At 53.6% G+C, this 22,051-nt stretch overlaps 2 protein-coding genes across 4 annotated transcripts in view; one reads left to right on the forward strand and one right to left on the reverse strand.

The window, feature by feature from the left end:
- The window catches only part of NBEAL2 (neurobeachin like 2), a 29,174-nt gene extending 21,669 nt beyond the window's left edge, over nucleotides 1-7,505 (reverse strand). For both annotated transcript variants that reach the window (XM_021686956.1, XM_021686958.1), the window contains exon 1: nucleotides 7,421-7,505. In XM_021686956.1, the coding sequence (XP_021542631.1) occupies nucleotides 7,421-7,471 (51 nt within the window). In that variant the 5' untranslated portion in view covers nucleotides 7,472-7,505. The remainder of the gene's footprint in view (nucleotides 1-7,420) is intronic.
- CCDC12 (coiled-coil domain containing 12) overlaps nucleotides 5,647-22,051 on the forward strand; it is a 61,841-nt gene continuing 45,436 nt past the window's right edge. Inside the window, exons 1-2 of one of the 2 annotated variants that reach the window (XM_021686964.1) lie at nucleotides 5,647-5,688; nucleotides 9,851-10,031. In XM_021686964.1, the coding sequence (XP_021542639.1) occupies nucleotides 9,936-10,031 (96 nt within the window). In that variant the 5' untranslated portion in view covers nucleotides 5,647-5,688; nucleotides 9,851-9,935. Of the gene's footprint in view, nucleotides 5,689-8,787; nucleotides 8,799-9,850; nucleotides 10,032-22,051 lie in introns of those variants that run through there. The other variant, XM_021686963.1, reaches the window with a different exon arrangement.

A 22,051-nucleotide genomic window follows, 5' to 3' on the forward strand; every position in this document is an offset into this window, starting at 1 on the left:
AACGGGAAACGTCCCCTCCCGCCCCGCCGGGGGCAGGAAGCGCAGAGTCACGGTGGGGGAGGGGGGCCGCTTCCTCCCGGCAGACCGCAGGGATGTGGGGGGCCCCCGCCGGGGCACCCAGGGCCCTGCAGGAGAAGCTGTGAGGGACTGGGCCCAGCACCAGGGGCGGGGCCTGGAGTGCAGAGGGGCGGGGTCACACTGCCCTGGGTGTGGCCTGCCCTTTTCCTGGCATGAGGTCTGGACTTGGGAGTCTAGAGACAGGTTCCGATCCCTGCTGCTATAGGGACCTTCATTCAAGGCACCCACAGCTACCTGACCTGGGTCCAACACCTCAGGCCTAGGGAATGAAGTGGCTATGGAGGACTCAGTCATACCTTTGCCCTGCCCCCTCCCCTGTGTCCTGGCCTCCCTGCCGGGCCCTATTGGTCTCTACTCCAGGGACACAGCTGAGTAGGTCCTAGCCTAGGCCCCAGTCTCCTCTCGCCTCTAAGCCCCTCCCAGACACAGAGTGGGTGGTGGCCTGGAGCTCCTCCTCCCACCCCGCCCTCCTTTCCTAGGTGCTAGCCTCATCTGCTGCTCCCCATGAACCAGTTGAGGCCAGAAGGCACATTTCTTTCCCAGGGGCAGGGGGTAGGGCAGGGCCCAGACTGGAGAAGGCTGAAGGGGCAAGGGACACATCATAGGTGCTGCGTCCCTGCAGCCACCGACCTCAACTCAAGGACTTCCAGAACTACCTTGAGTGGATGGCTCATTTCTGCTGCCTGTAGGCTCCTGACCACAGGGTAGGGACTGAATGGGCCCCAGGGAAGGAAGGGGTCAGACCCCAGCAGACCGGGCCAGGTCCACAAGAAACCAAGGCAGAGCAGCCCTCACCCTGTGGTTGGGCACCTTCCTTGTGCATTTGTCACAGATCTGAGGCCTAGGCAACTGAGGGAGGGGCTGGGGCCACCGAGGTGCAGGCCCACGCTGCCGCCAGGACTTTCTGTCCTCAGTTAGTTACCTCTGGGGCTCTCTCCGCCCTCTGGCCCTGGCTGCTTCCCTGCTCACCTACCTCTGTCCACGGCCCTCCTCAAGGACCCCGAAGTGCCCCACCCTGAAACACCAGAGCATGCCAGGGCTCCTAGACCATTTCTTGGAAACATTTCCCATTGCATGTGGGGAAAAGGGGGGCTCCAGAGAGGATGCCTCATCCACTACAACCCCTTCAGCTACTCCTCTGAGGACGCTGAAGGCCAGACCTTTGTTTTAGGCCTGGACCACTCATGGTTGCTGGCCAGCCAGTCCAAGCTGACCATGTAGCCCCTGCCTCAGTGACCCCACAGATCCTGGTCTACCTTCAAAACTGGCCCACACCATCCCCCCCCCTTTCTACCCCCAAACCACCCCCAGTCAAGCCACAGACATCTTTCACCTAAAATGTGGGTCCCTTTTGCCCACTGCCGTTCTGCTGAGCACCTGAAAGCCCAAATTTGACCACGTCCCCCCACCCTGGCCTGAGGATAAGGGCTCAACTGAGCCTGGCATTCCAGGCCCCCAGTCCAATCACAGCTGCTTCTCCAGCGTCTCCACCCCTCTCCATCTGAGTCACATCCTCCGGTCCCGGCCTCTGCCCACCCTATGCCCCACTGCCGTCTGTGACTTGGGCTTTTAGTACCTAAGCAGGAGCCTGCCGGCCTCTTCATGGCCATCACTGGGATTGACCCTCCCAGAACCTGGGTGGGCCCCTCACACTCTGCACACCCTGGCTTTCTGTCCCTAGAACCACACCCACGGCCTGTCCAGCAGGTCCAGGCTGGGCTGGGTTCAGGGCTGTGGCAGTCAAGGTAGACTTCCCGGCTCTGGGAGAGCATGAGGGGTCTCTAAAGCATAGTACTAGGGAGGGATAGGGGTATCTGCCTGTCCCGCCTCTGACCTGGGCCCCACGGCTTCCGGCTGCAGTGCTGGGGGGTATGGGAGTCCCTGCAGGGGTCGGGACAGTGGTGGCAGTGCTGAATGCCAAGGGGTCTAGAGCTGGGAGAGGCGGCTGTGGTGCCTGGGCTTCCCACACTCCTCGACTAGCTCCTCCCCCCCTTCCCAGCTCCAGGCAGGAATGTTGGGCAGGGCCAGCCCAGTCCCTAACTTGAAGGGGCCAGGGCCCCATGACGGCAGGTCAGGAGCAGCCGCGCTCCTCCCCAGGCCCTGGGGCTCAGGTGTAAGTGGTGCCAAGGCCATGTGGGCCAGGGAGCAAGCTGTGGGGAGGGGGAGGTCAGTGACCCCAGGAGGAGGGAACACTCATGATCATGTCTGCAGGGGCCCCCAGTTTATGCCTGACCAGCCTTGAGGGCACTCAGTACTGGGGGTGGGGAGCTCCCAAGGGCTACTTAGGCCCAAACAGTCCCTGGGTGGGCATGGAACTGCCACTTCGGCAGGAGGTACCCCAGGGGGGCTGAGGGCAGGCGGCTGTGGCATGGATGGGTGGGTGGGGGTGCTGTCTGTCGGGGGACAGGGACGACTGAGCTGCTGGACATCGTGCTGCCCCTCTACCTGCTTGCCCTGCCCCAGGCCTGACACCAGCCCTGGCTTGACCCGAGGGGACACCTAGACCTTGCTTCAAACCCCGACCTCACCCTGTCACCTCCTCTCGCCAGTTCATAATGGTGCAATACACAGAAATTCCTCAACCACCACCTGGCATCCCGTGCGCCTCCAGTCACCCGCCCCAGCACAAGCTCTAGGTCAGGTCTCCAGCCTCCCCTCATGTCTCAGCCCTCCTTCCCCTCCAGATGGCCCAGCCGAAGGGCACTCCTCGCTGTCCCCACACCCACAGGTCTGCAAACGCTTTGCCCTCCATGCTTCCTCTGCCTGAATGCTCCCCAGAGCCGGCACCTTTTGGAGACCCAGCCCTGTCTGGTACTTCAGAGGAAAGGGCTGCCAAGTCCAATCAGTGGTTGAGGGCACGGGTTCCGGAGTCCAGCCCTGGTTCTCAGACTCAGTAGCTTGTTACTTACCATTAATCTCTTTGTGCTTCAGCTGCCCCTTGAAATCCATCCCTCCACACCTGCTTCACAGGTAAAGCTCCTCCAAACCACACCCCGCCCCCCAGCATGAGAGAAGGTGAGTGGGAGCTCCCTCCCCAAATCCAAGGGCTCTGCTTTCCCAAGCCCCTGGCATCCTAGGGCGACACTAATGTTCTCCGCACCCACTTCCACGAGTGACCAATGAGTAGCAGACCTTGGTTCACTGGCAGAGCTAAGGTCTCAGGGGTGGCTGTCCCAGGCAGGTGGAAAGGTGTGGGTGGTCCCCAGGTTAGAGCTAGGAGCAGGGTAAGGAGAGAAGATTGTGGCTCCAAAGTGGGTGACCCCACCTAGTCAGAATTGCCTGGGTCATAGTGAGCACCCCATTTCCAGGGACAGGCAAGCAGAAATGGGACAGGGTGGGGTGGGGTCTGATCAGGATAACTTCTTTCAGGCCTGGGGGTCTCCCCACTCAGCGTCAGGAGGGGGATGGCAATGTCAAGCCAAAGGTGGCTTCTGGCTATACCAGGGTGCCTGGAGGTCAGACTTGGGAGGACCTCAGGTCAAAGAAGGAAGCAGGAAGATGGGGACTTTGCCAGAGGCAGGGGCAACTGAGTCACAGTGGTGCAAGTGCCCAGATGGCTGGGCCAGTCTCTCCCCCTTACCTGGGGACGGGGTCTTGCAAGGGGTGGACCTTCTGGTCTCCATAATGCCCCCCAGGGCTTAACCTTCCCCTTGTCCTAGCACTATGGAAACCAAGAATTCCCTTCCAGGGTCCCCATAGTAACCGACCCTGTTTCCATGGGGACCCCACACTTCCACATCAGCTCCCCAGTTGCCATAACAACTCCAGGGATTACCAGCACCTCCCCCCCAAGCCTGGGCTCTGTGCTAGTCTCCCCATCACCTCAGTCCTGCCCCCTTCAGTTGCCTTGGTAATAAACGCAGGGAAGAGGAAACCCTGGTTGCCCCTCTGAGGTACAGGCACTAAGGAGGCTATTCTACCTTCCTTTTTCCCGTTTCAAGAGGGTAAACTGAGGCACAGGGAGGCATATGACCCAGCTAAGGTCCCAGAGGGAGCAGAGGGCCTGACCAGGTTTCCATGAGGCAACAGAGCTCATCAGTCAGGGTGAGGGACCAGGGAGGGGTGGGCAGAGCAAGGTCAACTCCAGCTCTGACCTGACCTCCCTGGAACCCTGAGTCCTCGATGGCAGAACTGAAGAGTTCAGCCTGGGCTGCCCACCTGGAACCTGAATGTCTGTCCTGTCCTGACCTTTGTGGCCCTGAGTGCCCCAGGCGTCAGGCCCCCCAGCGCTCCCTTTCACTGGGGGGCTGTTGAGCAACACTTCGCTCCAGCCCAAACAGGGGCTGCTCATTTGCATGTTACTGTGCGTAACTTTTACATGCTGCCCAGCGGCCAGCCTGCTGGGTGCTGCTCCCAGTTCTCCTCTCCTTGCCCCGCTCCTAGCCCTCCCTGGGGAAGCCCCGCCCCTCGCCCAGCCCCCCCCCCCCCCCCCACCTCCTGACAACTGGCCTCTCCAGGTGCTCGCTCCTGGGCTTCCTATCCCCTCTGCCCACAAGGCCCGAACCCAGCCTCCTGTGGCGCGGCCGGTCACTGCTGTGGGTGAGTGGGAGCTCCCTCCCCAAATCCAAGGGCTCTGCTTTCCCAAGCCCCTGGCATCCTAGGGCGACACTAATGTTCTGCGTCCTGCATCCAGCCACTCAGCTGATACCCAAGGGGCCTCTCGAAATGTGGGGTGTGGGGAAACTGCCAAGCAGCAAGCACAGTGAGGGTGAAAATGGGGACCTGCCTGAGCTGAGGTCCAGCTTGGTCAGGGGGACAGGAGACAACAGACCCCTCAAACGGGAGAGAGAAGGCTCCACGCTAGAGGAAACCGCTTGTGCCATCCCAGGGTGCAGACCCACCAGAGGCCTCCTGCCCACAGGACTAGACCTTTCCTGGGCAATGGAACACAGGAGGAAGACCGGGTTGGAGCTCTGATGGACTCTACTCCAAATGTGTCCCATGACCTTGGTATGACCCCGCCTTAGTTTCCCCACCAGGGCCCCGAGGGGCTCAGACTAAGTGATGTCCAGGGGCAGTCTGGCCCTCCTTCCTCCCTCAGAGGCCACCTGCAGCCACCTTCCCCACTTGTGGCCCCCAGCTGAGCAGGGCCCACAGAGGGAGGGGGGCGGGCGGGTCTGAGCCTGGGGTCTGTGAGGAGAAAGGAAGGGCAGAAAGGGGGTGCTCCCTTGGGCGGGCCTAGACCCACAACTGGGAAAACAGGTTTGCCAGCTGATGTCAGCTCTCTCAGCTGAGGGGAGGGGCACGGTTGTTGGGAGAAACTTCTGGCTGGGTGGCTGGCCAACTCAGGGGTCTCTTGACACCCTCTATCAGTTCAACCTCTTCCCTTATCTTCCTCCCTCCCCCAAGCACACCCACACAATAGGTCCCTAGCAGGGCTCAAAGTAGCATAGCTACCACTCCCTGGGAGCCCAGCATGGAGGGGTGGCGACCTATTCCGGGAGCAGGAGCAGGACCAAGTGGGCAGGAAGGCAGTGCTGGGAGGTTGGCCGAGCTTCCGGTTCATACTCACATCCTGGATTTGTTTGCCAGGCCCTAGGCCGCCCCTTGACTGCCCAGGCTTCTGGGGCTCCAACCAGCCGGCCCGTGCCCCAGACCTGCCCTGGTGAGGTGAGGAGCTGGACGGGGAGAGGGAACTCAGCCGAAATGAGTGCTAACCCCCTGCTGAGGGAATGGGGGGGGGCTGGCCACTTGCAGCGCTCAGCTGGAGAGGGCAGGAGGAGGCAACCATGCTCTGCTGGAGGTCCAGTCCTGGGAGACCGCAGTCCCCCAGCAGCACTGACGTTAACATCCCTTGGATTCACTACCTGGTTCGAGCCCCCCTTCACCTGGTCACAGGTGAAAAAATTGAGGACTGAGAATCTGCCCACAGCCATCTGGGCAATTAGAGGCATGAGGGCCAGGGGCGGGTTTCCTTCTGAATCTTTTCCCTTCACAAGGACCAACCCTTGGGAGATGTAGACAGAGAGGCCTGGGTGAGGGGACCCAGTGGGGCCAGGGAAGCAGGAGTTTTCTCTGGCCCGGACAAGCCAGATGGGCTACCCCTCTGCAGAGTCTAGGCCACCCTGAGGTCAGGGCTGTGCCGAATTTACAGATAGAGAAGTAGAGGCTCAGAGGTGTAAAGAGCTTGCCTTGGGTCACACCAAAGAGGGACTCTACACACGCTGCCTCCTACCAGGGGCCTGGATCTCTCACTACCGGAGTGGACTCAAGAAGCCGCAGTCCTTATGGCCTGGATTCCAGGTCCCTAGGGCCCCAGACCCAGCCTGCAGTCCTAGGAGACAGCTGGCCAGCCTCTTCACAGAGGGCCAGCTGATCTGGTCATGAACTTCCCCCCAGTGACGAGATCAGGGGCACACAATAGTCCATTGTGCCCAGGGTACACCTGAGCCAGGAGCATGATGCCAGGCAGGTGCAGGGAGGGAGGCCGAAGCTAGGTGAAGAGGAGGGGGGTGTTACCCTGGGACCCCTCCCTGCTGTGAAAGCAGAAGGAAAGTGGGAGCCTATGTGCATGAGACACAGAGTTTGGGGGACACGAGGTTCTCAGCTCTGACAGGACACCTGGGTCAGAGTCACTCCCTTCACCTTCTGAGGCCACAGGAGGTAGTCTCTGAGACAGGACAGGGAGGTCAGGAGGAAAGGGCCTCCCTCCATCCCTTTCAAACATCCCTCCTACCTCACCTGCCCTATTCCCTCCCTCCTGCATCCAAGGCAAATCTTTTCTTCTGGCTGGACCCCCAGGTCTACCCAGGGGTGGGGTAGGGGCCTCCTCGGCTCAGGGTCAGGGAGGAGCTCATCACTGCCAGCGCACTGATGCGGCATAGTCTGAGTTGACTCAAATTGGACCAAAGTAGGGACGCCCCCTACCTCTCCCCGCCCCCCGCCTGCTGACAGCCCCCAGCCCACTCAGACCCTTCGGCCTTGACCACCCAATAGGGCCGCGCCCACAGGAGAGTCAAGCCCAAATGCAAACTAAGCCTTCCTGCCCCGCCCAACCCAACAAGGTCTCTCATTTATTTTCCGAGCCTCAGTTTCTCCACCTGGAAAAGGGGGAGGTGTCCGGCCGCCTCGATCCGGGCCCCTCTCCTCATCAGGCGCGACCGAGGTTGCGCGGTCCCCACCCGAGAGGCTCTCTGAGGTGCACTCCCGCGGGGATCATCCCCCAGGTAGAAGCGCCAGAGGCACCGGCGGGCCGGGGGTTGGTGCACACGTGTGTACGGGGCCCGAATCCGCCCCGCGCGAGCGCGCATCTACGCGGCCCCGGGAACGCGGGGCGCAGGTGCAGCGGGCGCGGGGCGCGCGGAGCTGGGGGCACAGCGGGAGCGGCGCGGGGCGGGCTCACCTGAGCGTAGTAGAGCAGCCACAGCTCGTACAGCCGCTCCGAGGCGGCCATGGCCCGGCCCGGCTCCGGCCCTGCTGCGCGCCACCTGCCGCCGCCGCCTCCTCCGCGCCGCCCGCCGGTTGCCCTCGGCCAGGCCCATGGGCGGAGGGCGTCACTCCGGGGCGGAGCGGCGCGGTACTACTCGGGGAAGTAGTACTGGCCCCCGCCGCGCTGAGCCACCCAAGTCTGCACGCTCCTCCTCCTCGCGGCCGGCCGCCGCCCGGCTTCCTGCACTTAGCTGCCGCTACCACCGCCCCGCCTCTCCCGGGACCGTGCAAAGGGCGGGGAGCCCGGAGGGAGGAGGGGCTTGAGGTCAGGGCGGCCCGGGAGGGCGCCCCGCAGTCCCGCCCTCAGCAGTCCGCGCCCCCGACGGTGCCTCGGGAAGGGCCAATCTGAGCCTCCCGGACGAGGGTCGGGGTCAGGTATTCCAGGCTTGCCCGCTGCACAGTGCGCCTGCCTGGAATTTGCCACCCTTCGTGCAAGGATGGGGTCTCCGTCGCCAGGTGGGGGGGCAGGGGCTGCGGGCCCGCGTTCAGATGGCCAGAGTCCTTCAACAAATGGTAACGACAACCAGCGGCCACCTGTAGAGTTTACCACGTGCCTGGTGCTGTTCTAAGCGTTTTAATGCAGAGACCGACTGCCACGTTTTTGCTCCTACTGTTTGTGGAGCAGGATGGGGGACATCAGAGAGCAGTGCCCTTCGTCTGTCCTGCAGATCCCTGGGAGATTTAGGCAATCCTCACCGGTCCCCTCTTCCAAGAAGCCTCCCAGATGCTCCAGTAGAGGCATCATCCACTCTAGGGCCCAGCATTTGTCTTCACATCTTTTGTTTTCCTTAACCTCAAGAGGATAAAGGCAAGAGGATGTCTCATGCCTCAGTTTTACAGATGGAGAAATTGAAGCCCAGATGGGCCAAATGAGAATCACTTGGGTAATTGGGGACAGCATGGACGGGGATGGAGGCCTGACTGACTCTTTGCTGGCCCACTGCCACCATCACCCCTCCATCTCTCCATGCCCCCCCCAACCAGCCTGCCTGGGAGGTGAGGAGCCCCCCTGGTGTTGGGCAGGGGTCAGGCCCTGTGTTGGAGTTGGGGAGAAGTTTGTGGAGACCAGAAAGGTACTATAAGTTAGAGGAACTGGAGTCTGGAGTCCCTCAGACTTTGGCCAAGAGAAAACAGACTCTTTCCCCATTCCCATCCTTTTCCGTCCTCCTGACTTTTTCTTGGGCAGCCTCTCCACTCTGGCCTTTTTTCTTGCCCTGTCCATCCTACCTCTGAGCTGACATTTCCTGAGCACCTACTACCTGGTACTACCTGTGACCCTGGTACAGTTTCTGGTAAGTCACCCCTCCGGATGCAGGGGAACAGGGCACTGAAAGGCCCCGGCTAGTGAGGTCAAGAGGGTCGTTTTGGAGGGGTTGGACAGAGGTCTTATGGCACAGGGGCCTCTGAAGGGAAGTGGGAGGAGTGGGCATCCACCTGCTACCAGCCTGGGAAGGGGGGCCCCAAGCAGGAAACAGCTTTGCTGAGAGATGAGTCATGGTATGTGTTGGGGGGAGGGAGGCCTCTGTGTGGCTTTGGGGACCTTGACATCCTGTCAGAAGGTCTTAACTTCAGCCAGAGTGGTCTCCTGGTTGTCGGGGCATGGTGGTTAACGCAGGAAAGAAGACCCTGGCAGCCCCTGCCGGCGAGCAGTGCACTCTTTGCCATCTGTTGCAGTCAAGGCCAAATCAACTCTCAGTAGTTCTCAGAAACTAACCTCAGGGGATTCCTGGGGCCCACTGGGCCCAGGTTGGGGGTTTGTTCTTCTCCAGTTTAGGTAGTTTGACCCAGAGTACTTTGCTGCTTCAGGGGGCTTGGAGGTGGGAGGAGATCATCCATGAGCCTGGAGGAAATGGCCATCCAGCCAAGCCCTGCACCGCACAGGCTTTATCTGAGCTGAGAGTGGACACAGAGGGCCTAGGGGCCCATGAACCAGGGCACCCAGGGAGTCACTGGTACCTGTAGAGGAAGAAAGGCAGATCTTTTATTAAACTGGGATCGGAGTGGAGGGTCAGGGAAGACTTCTTGCAAGCATTCAGGCCTTGAAGAATCAGGACAAGAGGACAAGGTTGGGCCAAGCGCATTCCAAGCGGCCCGTAGGGAAGTGAGCTGCGGTTGGCGCTTGCTTAGGCAAAAGCAGAGCGATCGACGCGCTCTATCCTCCTTCACTCAGGTCTGATTCCAATCGCACCTTTCTCACTGATTGGCATTGGACGAATCGAGCCTTACGGCCTTTTTCTTTGCCGCGCCCTCCCCCAACAGGCGAGGCGAGTTGCTGGGAAAGGTAGGGCGGGCCCTCCTATAGCAACTCAGTATTGATTGGCTTTCACGACTTCCTGTTCTCCAGTTCTCGTCCCTGGATTGGCCGCCAGAGATTCATCTACTCCCTGGGCCTGCGCGATGCAGGACGAGAGAAGAGGAGGGTGGGCAAGATGGCGGCTACTGCGGCTGGTGTGGGCCGGCTAGAGGAGGAGGCGTTGCGGCGAAAGGAACGGCTGAAAGCCCTTCGGGAAAAAACCGGACGAAAGGTGAGGAATGCAGAGTGAGGACTGTGACTGAGGTAGCCAGTGTTCGGATACAGAACAGGAACGAGACGACAGGGGACTACTAGGAAAAGGCAGCTGCTGAGGACGCGCATGCGCGCGCGGGTGGCGCTTGCGCGAGGAGTCGGAGCCCGCCCACCAAGTGTGCTTGCTGGCTGGGAGTCTTGGCGCTGGTGCCGTCGCCGCGCATGCACGGGGCGGGATGGTCAGTGGTTAGCGCGTTACGCGTTTTTTGGCTACCATCTGGTCTTTCGCCAGTGAGCGCCCTGAATCACCCCCTTTCCCCACGACCCAGCCGGCCTTCCAACCTGGTGAAATTCAGTGCATCTGGCAGACCCTCCCCTGTCCTCCAGCGCGCCTTGGGCAGGGCAGTACGGGACGGTGCTCTGAGCGCCCAGCTGGCAAAAGTCCAAAAAAAAGACCCATTTCTAGGTCAGGGTGCACCTCAGGGAAAGAGGAGGGCACTTAGTTCTTCCCAGGCTACTTCTCTGGGGATGGACCTCCTAGTCCTATTAGTTACCAAACTTGGAAGCATCTTCCTTGCTTTTGTTTGACACCAAAATGGTCCGATTCCATTTCCACCTCTTTGATCTGTCCGAGTAGTCAAGAGGAAGGAGAACTCTGAAGTTCATTACCTGTGTGCAAACCCTGGCCCTGTCACTTGGGGCTGTGGGACTTGGGATAAATTACTTCATCTCCTTGAGCCTGTTTCTTCATGTCTGCAATGGAGGATAACAACCCCTCTATATTAATTCTCACTGGGTTATTTTGAGATCTGACAGGGTCATCTGTGAAAGGGCACTAGAGACCACAGAGGGTGGAGCTTGTCAGTTCTGCTCTTGTTGGATGAGCAAAAACTATTAATTCTACAAAATATAAAGGATAGTAAATATCTAGACCTTCGATGAATGGGGGAAAACAGGGACTCAACTTTCCACCTTTATTTTTTTATTTTTTTAAGATTTTATTTATTTATTTGAGACAGAGAGAATGAGAGAGAGAGAGAGAGCACATGAGAGGGGGGAGGGTCAGAGGGAGAAGTAGGGCTCCCCGCCGAGCAGGGAGCCTGATGCGGGACTCGATCCAGGGACTCCAGGATCATGACCTGAGCCGAAAGCAGTCGCTTAACCAACTGAGCCACCCAGGCGCCCTACTTTCCACCTTTAAAGAGGCTGGTCAATCTGGCCCCTGTTTCCTTTCTGCATGGCCATCCTATGGGAAAGTGAAAGAGGAAGTAATAGAGAGTGAAAGCTAGCCAGATTGGCTTCTGCTTTTGTTGGCAACTTGTTGGCCCTGTCAGACGGTTCTGCTCGAAAACTGCCTGGCCTAGGGAAGCTCAAGCCTCAGCTTTTCAGTGGCTAGCCAACCTGCGCTGTTGGCTTGGATTTGGGGCCCAGATTACTGGGACTGGTCTTGAGGTCAGAATACAAAGGACAACATAGCATCCTCAAGGCTCGTTGCCATGGGAAGGATGCCCAGGCCATCAGGAGAACTGGCCTTTAATAAGGGATTCTCTCAAAGGGCTGAAAATATGGTCTGATGATTGCTTTTTTTCTTTATTGTGGCAGAACATATGTAACATAAAGTTTACCATTTGAAATACGTTCATAATGTTATATAACTATACCACTATGTCCAGAGCTTTTTCATCATCCCAAATGTAAATTCTGTACCCATTAAACAATAACTCCCCATTCCCCTCCCACCCTCGCCCTTGACAACCACCATTCTATTTGACTACTTTAGGTATCTTATATAAGTAGAATCATACAGTATTTGGCTTTTTTTGACTGATTTATTTCACTCAGCATAACATTTTTAAGGTTTATTGATGTTGTAGCATATGTGAAATTTCATTCCTTTTTAAAGCTGGATAATACTCCTTTGTACTATACCACATTTATCTTTTCATTTTGGGTTGCTTCTAAATTTTGGCTGTTGTGAGTAATGAATGTATAAATACCTGTTTGAGTCTCTGTTTTCAGTTCTTTTGGGTATGAACCCGGAAGTGGAATTTTTGGATTATATTAGCAGTTCTGTGTTTAACCTTTGAAGGAACTGCCATGCTGTTTTCCACAGTAGCCGCATCATTGTACGTTTCCAGCAGCAGTGGACATGGATTCCAGTTTTTCCACATCCTTGTCAACACTTGTTATTTTCTGTTTTGTTGGTTATAGCCATCCTATTGGGTGTGAAATGGTATCACATTGTAATTTTGATGTGCATTTCCATAGTGATTAGTGAGTGATGTTGAGCATCTTCTCATATGCCTGTGGCTATTTGTATATCTTTTTTGGAGAAATGTCTGTTCAGGTCCTTTGCCTTTTTTTTTTTTTTTAAGATTTATTTATTGGGGGGGGAGAGAGAGTTCACACTCATGTGCGAGCACACACACAAGTGGGGGAGGGGCAGAGGGAGAGTATCTTCAAGCAGAGTCCCTGCTGAGCATGGAGCCACAATCCTCGAGATCATGATCTGAGCCAAAACCAGGAGTCCGAGGCTTAACCAACTGACCCACCCAGGTGCCCCTTTGCCCATTTTTTAATTGACTTTTGTTGTTGTTGTTGAGTTATAGGAGTTCTTAATATATTCTGAATATTAACCCCGTATCAGATACGGGATTTGCAAATATTTTCTCCCAATTCCAAGGTTGTCTTTTCACTTTCCCAATAATGTCCTTTGATGCACAAAGTTCCTAATTTTGATAAAGTCCAATTTATTTTTTCTTTTGTTCATCCTGCTTTTGGTGTCATACCTAATGAACCATTAGCAAACCTTGGATCCTGACGATTTTCCCCCATGTTTTCTTCTAGGAAAGTTTTGTATTTTTAGCTCTTATATTTAGGTCTTTGATGCATTCTGAGTTAATTTTTATGTAGGGTATAATGTAGGTGTCTAATACAGTCTTTTGCATGCGAATATCCAACTTTCCCAGTACCATTTGTTGAAATGACTGTCCTTTCCGTATTGAACGGTCTTCCCTATTGAATGACCTTTCCCTATTGACTGTCCTTTCCCTATTGAATGGTCCTTTCCCTATTGAATTGTTGAAAATCATTTGACCATACCTGTGAGAGTTTATTTCGGCACTATTCTATTATATTGGTTTATATGTCTGTCATTATGCCATTGCCATACTGTTTTGATTACTATAGCTTGTAGTAAGTTCTGAAATCAGAAAGTGTGAATCCTCTGACTTAGTTCTCTTTCAAGATTGTTTTGGCTTTTTGGGACCCCTTGAGAGTCCATATGAATTTTAGAATGGATTTTTCTGTTTGTGCAAAAAACACCATTGAGATTTTGATACGGATTGTACTGAATCTGTAAATAATTTTGGGGAGTGTTGCCATCCTAACAATATTAAGTCTCCCAAGCCATGAGCATAGGATGTCTTTCCATTTATTTAAGTCGTTAATTTTTATTTTAAATCTTTAATTTTTTTCAGTAGTGTTCTCTAGTTTTCATTGTACAAGTCTTTGGCTCCTTGGTTAAATGTATCCTAAGTACTTTATTCTTTTTGGTGCTGTTGTAAATGAGATTGTTTTCTTAATTTCCTGTTCAGGTTGTACATTGCTAGTATATATAGAAATGCAACTGATATTTGTCTGTTGATTTACAAAATCGAAGTCCTGGAACTTTGCTGAATTTGTTAGTTATTCTAACAGTTTTTTTCATGGACTCTAAACATTTCTGCATATAAAATCGTATCATCTGTGAGCAGAGACAGTTTTACTTCTATTCCAATTTGGATGTCTTTTATTTCTTCTTCTTGCCTAATTGCTCTGGCTAGAACTTTGAGTATCATGTTGGATAGAAGTTGTGAAAGCAGTCATCCTTGTTTTGTTCCTTATCATGGAAAAGCTTTCAGTCTTTCACCATTGAGTGTGACATTCACTGTGGGGTTTTCAAATATGGCCTTTATCATGTTGAAGTTTCCTTCTATTCCTAGTTTTTGAGTGTTTTTATCATATCACTCTAATATCAAAGAGAGTTGAGTTTTGTCAAATGCTTTTTCTTCATCAGTCGAGATGGTCATGTGATCCCCCCATCCTATTATTGTATTGCGTTAATTAGTTTTTGTATGTTGAACCATTTTTGCATTGCGGGAGTAAATTCCCCCTGGTCCTTGGTCCTTGCTGGATTCAGTTTGTTAGTATTTTGTTGAGGATTTTTGCGTCTGTGTTCATGGGGGTTATGAGTTTGTACTTTTCTTGTAGTTTGTATGGCTTTGGAATCAGGGTAATTCTGAACTCATAAAATGAGTTAGGAAGTATTCCCTCCTCTTCAATTTTTTGGGAGAGTTTGAAAAGAATTGGTATTATTTGTTCTTTAAATGTTTGGTAGAATTAACCAGTAAAACTGTCTGGCTCTGGGCTTTTCTTTGTTGGGAGGGTTTTGATTACTTACTCAGTTTCCTTACTATTTATAGATGTATTCACATTTTTTATTTCTTCATGAGTCAGTTTAGGTACATTGTGTGTTTCTAGGAATTTGCCCATTTCATCTAGATTTTCTAGTTTGTTGGTATATCGATTGCTACTTTAATTGGGTTTAATCTTCACATTTCTGGCTTCAGAAAGCTCTTGGCCGTAAACTCATTTCTAAAAAATGTGCAGTCGGAAATCACATGGCTTCTGTCTTGGAATTGAGAGTTCACTGGCCTTTGAGGTTTCCTTTCATTCTTCTTAAGGGAGAGTTATTGTGAAGCCACATTCTTGCTCCATTGGAAGCCTTTTCCTTTCCTGGTGCATCTTTCCTATCCAGGAGCTCCTGATTTTTCTACTTTCTTGGGTCCTTTTCTTGCAAAGGGGAAGTTAGAATTTTTGTTGACTCTTCAGTTTCCAGGCTGTGGTGTCAGTGGGTAGATCAGTGGCAGGTGATGAAGTGTTGTTTGGCTGGGTTCAAAATTGGTTATTGGAGCTGGTAATTCATTCCTTCAGTAGACGTGTACTAGGTATGTCCTGTGCACCAGTCATCAGGCGCTAGAGGTGTAGCAGACAACAAAGCAGATGGAAGTCTCTGCCCCAGGCAGCTTGCAGCTAGCTGGAGAGACAGATAGGCAACACACGTAGTGTTAGAGAAGGTGCAAGAAAAGGAAAGAAGGAAAGTGAGATGGGAGTACATAGTGCTCCTGTTTTTCTCTGTAGCTCGTAACGGTTTAATTTTCTTTATTCAAGACCACAGTGTTTTGGAAGTGTTTTGGAAATGATGCCAGCTGCCTGCTTTATCTTATCTAGGTCTTGATGGCAACCCTGAGAAGAAGGAAGGAGGAGGCTTAATTTATAGGTGGAAGCACTGAGGCTAATAAATATGAGGTGGTTTGCCTAAGGTCACATAGCTCAGAGGTATCCCAAGTGAGTGTTAGGTTGGGAGAGGCCATGAGAACAGGTGGTGACTCTCGTTATGTACTGACTTGGACTGGTTGCCCAGATGCAAGGTAGGGGAGAAACTGGATAAACCAGTTGTATACTTTCTAATACCTTTTGGTTTTGTGAGTTACACGCTCAAAAACAAAACAGAACAAAAAACAACAGTGGAAAAAGAGTATAGGCCCCAAGTCCAGTCTGCCCTGATGTGCATGTCTTAATCCCCTCCGGATCCTGATTCTGGTCCTCCTTTCCCCTGATGAGGATGGGGATACCCTTATTTGCCACCATTTTGTTTTGTTTTGTTTTAATGATGAAATACATACAACATAAAATTTTCCATCTAAGCATTTGTCAGTAGCATTAGTATGTTTACAACGTTGTACAGCCATCACCAGTATTTCCAAAACTTTTTCATCACCTCAAACAGAAACTCTACCCCCATCAAGCAGTGACTGCCTATTAATCTTACCCCAGCCCCTTGCAGCCTCTGATCTACTTTCTGTCTCCAGGAGTTTGCCATTCCAAGTACCTCATGTAAGTGGCATCTTACAATATTGGTCCATTTGTGTTTGGCTTACTTCACTTGGCATAAACATAAGTTTTCAGGGTTCATTCACGTTATAGTGTGTAAGAGAATTTCATTCCTTTTTAAGGCTGAAATAATATCCCGTCATACGTACATACCATACGCAGTGGCTGTTCTGTTGATGGACACCTTTTGGCTATTGTGACTAATGCGGTCGTTGGCATGGTGGTGTACTTACTGGCTTACAAGTGTTATTTGAGTCCTTGGATATATATATAGGAAGAATGGAATTGCTGGGTCATGTAACAGTTCTGTGTTTAACTTTTGGAGGAACCACCAAACTGTTTGCCACAGCGGCTGTACATTTTCCACTACCACCAGCAGTGCACGAGGGTTCCAGTTCCCCTACAGCCTTGCCCAACACTTATTTTTCTTTTATGGGATGGGGGCGCCTGGGTGGCTCAGTTGGTTAAGCGTCCAACTCTTGATTTGAGCTCAGGTCTTGATCTCAGCATTGTGAATTCAAACCCCGTGTTGGGCTCCATGCTGGGCATGGAGCCTGCTTAAAAAAAAAAAAAAATTACAGGGTGTTGGGGGGCGATCTGGCTGCAACATCTGTCACGCCATTGATTGGCAGGGTTGATGGGCTCTTCTGGCTGGCTAGGCTGGTGTCTCCTTCCTCCCTCACCGCTCCTCGTGCATCCCTCCCAAAACCACGTGCTTGCTGGAAGAGGATGACCTTTTCCGATAGAGGAGGACCATTCTTTCATCGAGGGTGTACGAGTTAGCTGTGCTTCCCTGCTGGAACCTCCAAACAAGCTCTCAAGGTCCATTTGTAGGAGAATGTAGGGTAGTCAAGCTTCTAAGACTCCAGACACATCCAAATGAAGTGCTGCATATGGCAGTCTGCCTTTCTTTAAAAAAAAAAAAAGAAAATAAATTATAGCTATCCTAGTAGGTGTGAAGTGGTATCTCAGTGGGGTTTTGATTTGCATTTCCCTGATGATAAGTGCTGTTGAGCATCTAATCATGTGCTTATTTGCCATTCGTATATGTTCTTTGGAGAAATATTTACTCATATCCTTTGCCCATTTTTCCATTGGGTCATTTGTCTTTCTGTTGTTGAGTTATAGTTGAATTCTTTATATATTCTGGATATTAAACTGTTATTAAATAGGGGACTTCTGGGTATTTTTTTTCCCCATTCTGTGGGCTGTCTTTTCATTCTCTTGGTAGTGTCCTTTGATGCACAAAAGTTTTTTTTTAATTTTGGAGAAGCCCAAGTTATGTTTTTTCTCATAAGAGTGCTTTTCACGTCATATTTAATCTCTGTAGCTCCTGAGTGATATTTCTGTTAGGGTCAGTGCCTGAGAGAAAGACAGTCAAAGGTCTCAAGTTCGAGTTACTTTTCCAGCCCAGTCATTTCTTGGGAGACCGATGAGTGGGGAGGCTGGAGTGGAAGTAATGCCGGCCTGCTATGGGCAGACACCCCTCGGATGGAAGGGGCTCCCCACTTTTAGCTCTGTCGTCTGATGTGAAGATGAGACCCCTGCAGGATGGACTCCAGGGTCCAGCACTTTCTCAGCCTGCCCCTGCCGCTGGAGAGTCCCTGTCTGCCCCAGGGGGACGGCCCCTCCCTCGCTGATGCCTACCACACACATGGTTTTGCTGGAGACATGAAGATCTCATGCGCGGGGTTGATTTCCCTCATGGTGTTAGCTTCCTCTCCTCCCCGCACTGGACTCTGAACTCAATTTAGTGATAGTCTGGAGGAGCCAATCCTGACATTGTGACAAATGGGGAGACAAGATCTGGGCTGTAAGGTTTCCACACTTGATTCCACAGTGACATTCGGTTGTAGCTGTGTGGCTGGCAGTCTTACAGGGTACTTCCACGCCAGCCCACCTGACTGATTTGTGAGGGCGCAAGCCATGAGGTTCCGAGGTGCTGGGATGCCCAAGGTCAAGGAGCATAAGTGACTTCCGGATTCCCGCACGCTTACTCCCCTGGAGGAGGGGGATTCTCTGCAGGGTGCAGCATGCCTGGAGGTCAGCCAGCCCCATGATAGGTGGGAAGAGCACATAGGCTGTAAGACTGTCCTGCTGGCCGTCATTTCCTGGGAAAGCCAGGCTGGGCCTGGGGACGCTTCATGAGAAGGCAGAGTGGAATTTGGGCTGCAGCGTGGAGGATGGGACCGGGAAGCACATATTGAAGTAGCTGGAAAGGAATATTCCAGGGGAGCAGCTTGGAGGTGGGAACATTCGGTGAGCACAGAGGGGACAGTCAGGGATGCTCCAGAGGGTTTGACAGCAAGCAGTTGGCAGTGATTGGGGTAGGGGTGAGGTCTAAAAGTGCTGCTGGGTGCTTGGTGGCCAAGTTCTGCAGGAGCCCGGCCTTGCAGCGGGGAGGGCAGCCGCCCACGCTTCTGTATTGTATTTGAACCTCATTTCTTGGTGCTCATCCAGAACTTCCAAGCTGGGTGAGTAGGGGAACCGTCCCAGGCTGTGTAGACGAAGCTCTGGGGCCTCTCTCTACAGTGCTGCCCAGCAGGGCAGTGTGAGGCCATTTCATCCTGTTCTGACCTCTTTCTCGGCAGCCAGAGGAGGCTCCTAAAGGTTGTTAACTTGGCACAAACACTTGCCCTTGGCTGTCGGCTTTCGCCAGCATCTAGCCTGGATTGGGCTGTCTCTTTGCGCCCTGGGACAGGGCGGGTGGTTGCCCCCACCCCTCTGGGGTTGCGCCTGGACTCCGGAGCAGGCTCTGGCTGTGAGCTTGCAGGCTGTGCAGCAGTTGCTGTTTCCCACCTGGCTCTCGGGACCAGGGCAGTGCTGTGCAGTTCTGCATAGAATCCGTGCTGCCCGGTACCACGGCTAGGAGCCACATGTGGCTCTTGAGCCCTTGAAAAATGTGGCCAATGTGATGTTTTACTTAATTCCATTTTAATTACTTTATATTTAAACAGCCACACTTGACTTAGGGTTGCCTCATTGGACAGTGCGTCTCTGGAGAACTTGCTCCCTCCTGCCTAGCTTGTAAGAGACTCTGTGTCTGCCTGAACTCTCATTTATTGAGAGCTGTGAAGGAGAGGGTAGGTGGAAACCCAGATGACTACGAGCTCAGCCTTGGGGAGCCTAGGGCTTCGAAGTTAGAGCAGAGGGCTTCGAAATAGTCTTCATGGCCGGTGTCTCTGGCAGATGCTTATTTCTGGCCTTCTGTGTGTGCATCTGGTGGAGTTAAATGCTGACAGTTATGATCTATACACTTGAGAAATGGGCAGTCTGGAGAGTGGGGGCAGTGCCAAGGTGGAGGGGAGCTCATCGATAATCTCAGAACTTGGGTGCACCAGGGAGAGGCTTGGCCACTGTAAAGGGGGGGGCTGGAGGGAAGGGCTGGCAACTGTTCGGGGGACAGAGAGGAAGGGGCAGCGAGGTGTGGGGAGGTGGGGGTGGAGAGGAGCCCAGTGGTCTGGGTGAGGAGTCAGACTGGTCCGTGTCCTGCTCATCCCTCAGGAAATTGCCTCTGACCTGGCCGCGTGCGGCTGTGTCCCCATGCCCAGCAGCCTGATGGCTAAGTCAATGGAGAGTCACTGCCCCCATGTTGACAGCCTCTTACAGATCAGCTCTCATAACATTTACATGGTGTTTTGTGATGGGATCTCATGATTTGCTCAATCCAGAAGCAGCGCTTTGAGGTGGGTTTAAAACAGTTTATCCCTGTTTAATAGACCAGGAAGCCTGGGCTGAAGGGACCTCTCATGGCTGTGCTTTGGGATGTTGCCAACCAGAGATGGTCCCTGAAGCCCTGGGCCCTGTATCCCTCTCCACTTGTCACGCCCAGGTGCTTGGGAAGAAGCAGCCCCCAGGATGGGGTCTTCTTCCCGTCCCACACAGAAACTGCCATCAGGCTGCCTGGTGGGAGCTGGGTGGCGTAGTGAAGAGCATGGGCTTTGGAGCCAGATGGATCTGGTGTAAGTCTCAGCTCCATTCATCCCATCGGTGGGACCCAGAGTAGGTCTTTAAAACTCTATACCTCCCTAGCCTTGTCTGTAAAATCAGGACATGGCTTCTGACCTCATCGGTACCTGGAAGAACAGAGAAAGATGTCTGTGAAGTGGCTAGTTCAAGGTCTTGCCCATGGGCCTTCTATAAACGTAGACATGTGTCTTTTCTCACCCACCCTGTTGAAGTGAGGAAGTCTGGATGGTCCTCCAGCTCTCCCTACTGGGTGACAGTGGGGGAGCTGACCCTGTTTCCAAGGGGAAAAAAGAGGACATCTTGCTGGTCACCTGGCTTCCCTCAGCCTAGCCCTGCTTCCTTGAAGGTGGAATTCACTTGTAGTGCAAAGTGTTAGATTAACAAAAAAGTGGATTTGCAGAGCCACAGCCAAGGTGGGGTGTGTGTTCCCCATTCTTCCCAAGGACTGACCTTCTCTTCCCGAGCTCTGCTTAGACCCTGAGGTCTGGGAGCCAGTGAGAGGGAGAACCTCGTGGGTGGGAAGTTTGGGACTCCCAGCACAGACACCTGTTGATGAACCAGTGTTGCAACTTCTCATTGAGTCATCCCTTCGGAGGGCCTCAACTTGTTCATGTGTGAAATGATGTTGGATCAATCCGAGGTTCTCAGACCTACCTGTGCGTCAGGATCACCTGGGGCGACAATGTGCATTCTTTTCTCTGGCTCCACCCTAGATCTCCTGTTGGGATCTTGGTAGGGAGCCTAGAAATCATGCATTTTTCAAGATCCGCAGATGATTCATTTTTCTGCAAGTCTCTAATCGCTTCCTTGACATTTCTCCCTTGACAAAAGGAAGTAAAACACCTCTCCTTTCCCTGGAGCATTCGTTGCTCATCCTCACTGTGGGAACTCTGCAACCAGCCATCAAACAAGTATTTATTGAGCACCTGTAGTGTGCCAGGCCTGGAGATCCAGATTGTGAATCAGACTGCCTCTCTGTCTCGAGGGGCTTCCATGGGAGGGGCAGGTAGACAGTATACATGTGAACAGGGAAGAGAGTGTCAGGAACTTGTGAGTGCTGGGGTGGGTGTGTGCATGTGTTGAAGGAAGGCCGGCGCAACTGCCCTAAGACAGGAAGGCCACTCTGAGTGGGAGGTTGGAGATGGTGGTGGTCGCAGGGGAGGGATGGGATGCCAGATCTAGGGAGGAACATTCTAAGCTGAGTGGAGAACTAGCTTGGCTTGTTTGAGGGAGAGAAGGAACCCCTTCATGGCAGGTGTCAAGTGAAGGGTTGGGGGTTAGGGTGGGGATGGGAGTAGAATGGCCTGGCAGGCTGGGGCCACAGGGGCAGGACCTTGCTTTAGGGGGCTGGGGAGCCATTGGAGGCCTGAGTGCTGGTTCCTGCCCTCAGTGTGTGTGGAGGCGGGAGGCTGCTAACTTAGTTCAGCTATGAGGCAGCGGCACTCAGGGTTACAGGACGTCTCGGCAGGCGGGCTGGGGGGCATGCGGGGCCTGTTCCTGAGATGAGAGGTGCAGAGAGAGTGGTTTTTGAAGGGGAACCAGGAGTCTGGTGTGGGCCACATTGGGCCTATCAGGCAGGGGTCGGGACTGCAAGCAGAGGTTTGTGTGGGTAGGATCTGAAGCCCTGGGGCCAGATGAGGTCCCCTGGGGACAGGGTTTAGACAGCGGAGAGGGGGGACTGGGGGACAGATGGCGCCCAGGGGCTTGCCCTGCAGTATGCAGGAGGAAGGGGCAGAGGAATCTTGGGGCGGGGGGCAGTGGGGCTGAGAGAAGCCGGGTGAGGACTGGAGTGGGTTTGGGGCGGCGAGCTGGGTCCAGCTGTTTGTGGGCAGTGTGTGGGGAGGGGAAGGTGCCAGTGGGGTCCCGGCCACAGCCGCACTGTGAAGTGGGCCTTCCCACCGCTTTGAGGCCTCAGCAGCCCTCACTTGGGAGGCTCAGTGATCTCAGGAGAGGCAGCACCAGGCCGCAGCGGTGCTCTTGTGGCTTTGCTCTGTGGGCTGGCCCAGCGTTGTATGTTCCTTCGCTGTGTGGCAGTGCTCCCTCCCTGTGTTGGAGTGATCCCCTGCTGTGTTGCAGGGCTCCCTCCTGTGTTGCAGGGCTCCCTCCCTGTGTTGGAGTGCTCCCTCCCTGTGTTGC

Source organism: Neomonachus schauinslandi, chromosome 1 (assembly GCF_002201575.2).
Source record: "Neomonachus schauinslandi chromosome 1, ASM220157v2, whole genome shotgun sequence".
NCBI classification, from domain to species: domain Eukaryota; kingdom Metazoa; phylum Chordata; class Mammalia; order Carnivora; family Phocidae; genus Neomonachus; species Neomonachus schauinslandi.